The sequence below is a fragment of the Sprattus sprattus genome (assembly GCF_963457725.1).
Source record: "Sprattus sprattus genome assembly, contig: scaffold_73, whole genome shotgun sequence".
Classification (NCBI taxonomy): domain Eukaryota; kingdom Metazoa; phylum Chordata; class Actinopteri; order Clupeiformes; family Clupeidae; genus Sprattus; species Sprattus sprattus.
In genome coordinates, this window is record NW_027666820.1 from 92,501 (window position 1) to 97,500 (window position 5,000).

Here is a 5,000-nt window from a genome sequence, read left to right on the forward strand (position 1 = left end):
CCTCATGAAGGAGGGCACGGGTGTACCCGCTGTGGGCGTGTTGGACTGACTCGAGTACCCGCTGGACGGGGACGTCAGACGGTTCACCCGGTCTGGAGACGACGAAGACGGGCCCGTCTGGGGGGGCTTGGCCGCTGTAACCCCCCCCTCCTGGGCGGGAGAGAGGGTCGCCTCGGCGGTGGTGAGTGGGGCGTCTCCGTTAGTTACCCCACCAGGGGCAGGGCTGGTACCGGTCCCGGTGCCCTGGGCTGGGTTCTGGTTCTGGTTCTGGTGGTTCTGGTGGGTCTGAGGGAAGTCCATGTAGTAGCCCCAGGACTCGGTGTAGTCGGAGCGCAGGCTGCTGGTGTCGCTCTGGGCGGGGGGAGGGGTGACGTGGCAGAGGGAGTAGACGTTGGCGTTGGCGTTGGTGCTGCCCCCTAGTGGCGAGCGTCCGGCGTTGCTGCTGCTGCTAGCGCCGCTGATGCTACTGTGGCTGCGGGGTCTCAGCAGCCAGGGGTCCTCGTAGTCGCTGCAGGGGCTGTGCGAGGCCGAGGACGCCGTCGCCGTGGGCAACCCCGTCACCGTGGGCAACAACCCCCTCTTCCCCTTCAGGCCCAGCTGCAGAGACTGCTGCAGAGAGGCGATCAGCGACTCGTTAAGAACCGGACGCCTTCCGTCCTCCTCCTCCTCCTCCGTCGTCATGGACGACCGGCTGGCATCACCTCTGGCGTCGGCTCGGGCGTCGGCCCTGGCGTGCCTCGGGGGTCTGCGGCGCAGCGAGTCTGTACGTGCGGGGGGCAGCGGAGGCTTCTTGGTCTTGCGGAGCGAGATGGAGCGAGAGAGGAGCGAGTGCTGGCTGTAGAGGCTGGCACGGTCCCCCTCGCTGCCCTCCCCCTCCGGCTGCTGCTGCTGCCCCCCTCCCAGGCACTCGTACATGCTGTGGCGTGCCCCCGCCGCCCTGCCCCCCCCCGCTGATGCCACCCCGTGCCCGTGCCCATGCCCGCTCCCCTGGCTCCGCGAGCGCAGGCCTGAGTCCAGGTGCATGGAGGTGTAGTACCCGTCCGTGTCCATGGAGTACAGCGAGCCCGAGTCTGTCCCGCCGCGCGGTGATGAGTGCTCCAGGCTGCCGTACAGGTGGTTGATGGGAGTGGAGCAGCTGGAGGTTAGAGGTCGTCGCCGGGGCGCCACGTTCTCCGGCGTGTCGTAGATCCACTGCTCCTCGTCCGAGTCGTCACCCGCGGCAACCGTGCTCTGGCTGTGCAGGCTCTCGTCCGATCGTCCGGCCTCCTCGCTGGGGGTGGCGTGTGTGTGTGGCGTGGTGTGTGTGCCAGCGTCCATGAAGGCGTTGAAGTCTCCGTTGCCGCGGGTGACGAGGGTGCTGAGGGGTCTGCCCGTGCCCGTGGGGGGGAAGTGACCCAGGCTGGCGCTGGTGTGGAGGGCGATGACCTCGGCGGAGCGGGAGAGCGTGGCGTTGGGGATCACGGAGGTGGAGTAAGAGGCGTGAGGCGACACCACGCACGCGGGACCAAGGGACGCCCCCCCCATGCCCGCACCCCCCCAGTCCTGAGAACGGGGGCGCGACGGCACGGCCGGTTTCGGGGAGTTTCTCCGGTGGTGCACGGCCGTGTCGTCGACCCGCAGCTTGCAGATCTGTCTGCTGCTGCTGCTGCTACCACGGCAACCGGCAGCTGCGGCAGCACTTTGGTCCTCCTGCCCGTAGGGGGTGCTGCTGTAGAGCGGCTCGATGTTGAGAGACACGCGGGCGCCCCGCGGCAGGCTGAGGAACCGCTGGCCGTCTCCTCCGGCGAGGTGTGGCGGTGACATCATCATGAGGGGGGGCGGCGGCAGGCCGAGGCTGTCGGGGGACGACGATGCGCCGGTCGCCGTGGTGACAGAGAGGTTCCCGGTGGACGTGGACGTGGACGTGCCGGACATCATGGCGGCGATCCCCTGGCCACGCTGGGCTCGGATGCGGCGCATGGAGGGCGGCACGATCTTCACCGCCTCCGTCTGGACGCACGAGTCACGCGTGTCCGAGTGTGTCCGGAGGCCCGAGCTCACGCTGCCGCAGCGGCCCAGGGTGTGGTACTGACCCGGTCCGAGTGTGTGGTTCTGTCCCGGTGAGTTCAGGCTGCCAGTGCGGCCCAGGGTGTGGTACTGGCCCGGCAGGAACATGGACTGGGGGCGGAGCTCTCCACCACGCCCGGAAGATGCTGCTGGGGAGGAGACGGAACAGATGAGCACCATGGCAACAACAACGTCAACAAACACACCACGGCAACAACAACGTCAACAAACACACCACGGCAACAACAACGTCAACAAACACACCACAACAACAACATCGTCAACAAACACACACCACAACACAAACACACACCACAACACACACACAAACACACACCACAACACACTCCTTCGCTCCCTCTCTCCAGCTGCCTCTCGCTCTCTATCCTTCCTCCTGTCATGTCTCTCTCCTTCTCTTTACTTCTCTCTCTCTGTCTCTCTTCTCTTTCTCTCTCCCTCTCTCTCTGTCTCTCTGTCTCTCTTCTCTCTCTCTCTCTCTCTTTTCTCTCTGTCTCTCTATCTCTCTTCTCTCTCCTTATCTCTCTCTCTGTCTCTCCTTCTCTCCTCGTCTGCTCAGCTCTCTGCTCTTCTCTTCTCTCTACGTCAATCAGTCGAGTCTGTTCCGTAGGGAAGGCTAACACACTCACACACACACGCACACACACACACACACACAAACACACACACAGACTGCTGCGGACGCTGGCTAATTAATGAGATTAACGGCCAGCTGCTTTGACGTGTTAATGACCTGCGGATCCTTCTGATGGTTGCGAATGACCAGGAGCCAGACACACACACACACACACACACACACACACACACACACACACACACACACACACACACACACACACACACACACACACACACACACACACACACAGACACACAGACCCTCCTGCTGCCGCTCTGCTGTGTGTGTCTGAGGCTGAGGAAGAGCAGTGACAAACAGAACGAGCCAGTCTCCCCTCCTCTCTTCTTCTCTTTTCTTCTCTCTCTCCCTCACTCGCTCTTTCCTCCTCTCTTCTTCTCTCTCTCCCTCACTTTCTCCTCCCCTCTGTTTCTCCCTCCCTCTATCTCTCTCTCGGTCTTCCAAAGTCTCTTTCTGTATCTCTCTCCTTTCTCTCTCCCCCCTCTCTCTCACACACACGCTTTTTCTCTCACACACATACACACACTCTCTCACACAAAGACACACTCTCTCTCACACACACACACACACACACTAACCCCCCCTCAGGAGGTGCAATGGGCAGCTGGTGAAGTTGCGTCAAACATTTTCACACTAATGCTCACATGCACACTTGTGCGCTCATCTGCCAATGAACACACACACACACACACACACACACACACACACACTTAGCACCTGTGCATACGTGTCATGTGCTCAGAACAACACACACGCGTGACTTCTGCCAACATGTATTCACAATGAACACACACACACACACACACACACACACACACACACACACACACACACACACACTCACACACTCACACACTCACACAAACACACACACACACACACACACACACACACACACACACACACCCGTGAGTTCTGCCAACATGTATTCATAAGAAAAGCTCAGTAGGAGATGAGCGTTAGAGGAGATCTCACAACGTGGAATAAAGAATAAAGATCTAAAGGTTCTTGTTATGTTTTTAAATATCTAAACACACACATACACATTCTCTCTCTCGCTCTCTTTCACACACACACAGACACACACACACACTCTATAATGTCGGACAGATGGGCAGAAGTTTGTGTGAATACTGTGGTATTACTACTCAAAGGGACTCGTGTGTGTGTGTGTGTGTGTGTGTGTGTGTGTGTGTGTGTGTGTGTGTGTGTGTGTAATGAGAGTGTAAGGACAGTTAAAGGCATCTCTGTGTACTGGGCTTTATCTGGGCAGAGATGACATTCATTAGAGTCGCTGTGCCCTGCCCTCTCCTCATATGCACACACACACACACACACACACACACACACACAGCCCTCTTGTCTGAGTGGGTCTTACTGCAGATTTACAGCGGATAACTACATCCGCAAGGGTCACTACAGTCACACACACACACACACACACACCCGCAGGGGTCACTACAGTCATACACACACACACACACACACACACACACACCCGCAAGGGTCACTACAGTCATACACACACACACACACACACACACACACACACACACACACACACACACACACCCCCGCAGGGGTCACTACAGCCTCTGTTTCCCACCCATCTGTCCACGGTCAAAGGTCAGGGGTCACATGGCTTGTGTGTGTCTTACCCAGAGGTGTGTGTGTGTGTGTGTGTGTGTGTGTGTGTGTGTGTGTGTGTGCATGGGCAGATGTATGTATCTGTGTGTGCAGATGTGTGTTTGTACAGATGTGTGTGTGTATGGGCCGGTGTGTGTGTGTGCAGATCTGTGTATAAAGTGAATGAGCATGTAAGTGTATTTGTGAATGTGTGTAGATCTGAATTGCCATGTGTATGCGCCATGTGTGAATGTGTGTATAAAGTGAATGGCTATGTGTGTGTGTGTGGGTGTGTGTGTGTGTGTGTGTGTCTGTGTCTGTGTCTGTGTCTGTGTCTGTGTCTGTGTCTGTGTCTGTGTCTGTGTCTGTGTCTGTGTCTGTGTCTGTGTCTGTGTCTGTGTCTGTGTCTGTGTCTGTGTGTGTGTGTGTGTGTGTGTGTGTGTGTTGGTTGAGACTGAAGGGTCTGTTTAGGGCATGTGCTCAACCTTAATCTCCGCAGGAAACAAACAGACAGCTGCGATGATGATGATGATGATGATGATGCAGCATCTTGGGCTCCTAGCCAGCCAACCCTCTGACCTCCTGTTGCCCTCTCCTGCTACGGCTAACACTAATGCTATGGCTATAACTAACACTAATGCTATGGCTAGTACTAACACTAATGCTATGGCTA

At 57.6% G+C, this 5,000-nt stretch overlaps 1 protein-coding gene across 1 annotated transcript in view; it reads right to left on the minus strand.

Moving 5' to 3' along the window:
- Positions 1-5,000, minus strand: part of nhsl1b (NHS-like 1b) — a gene marked incomplete at its 5' end in the record, with an annotated part of 34,365 nt that overhangs the window by 12,607 nt on the left and 16,758 nt on the right. The window contains one exon of the mRNA XM_080860994.1: positions 1-2,195. This exon is cut by the window's left edge and continues 397 nt beyond it. Within this exon, the coding sequence (XP_080717120.1) occupies positions 1-2,195 (2,195 nt within the window). The remainder of the gene's footprint in view (positions 2,196-5,000) is intronic.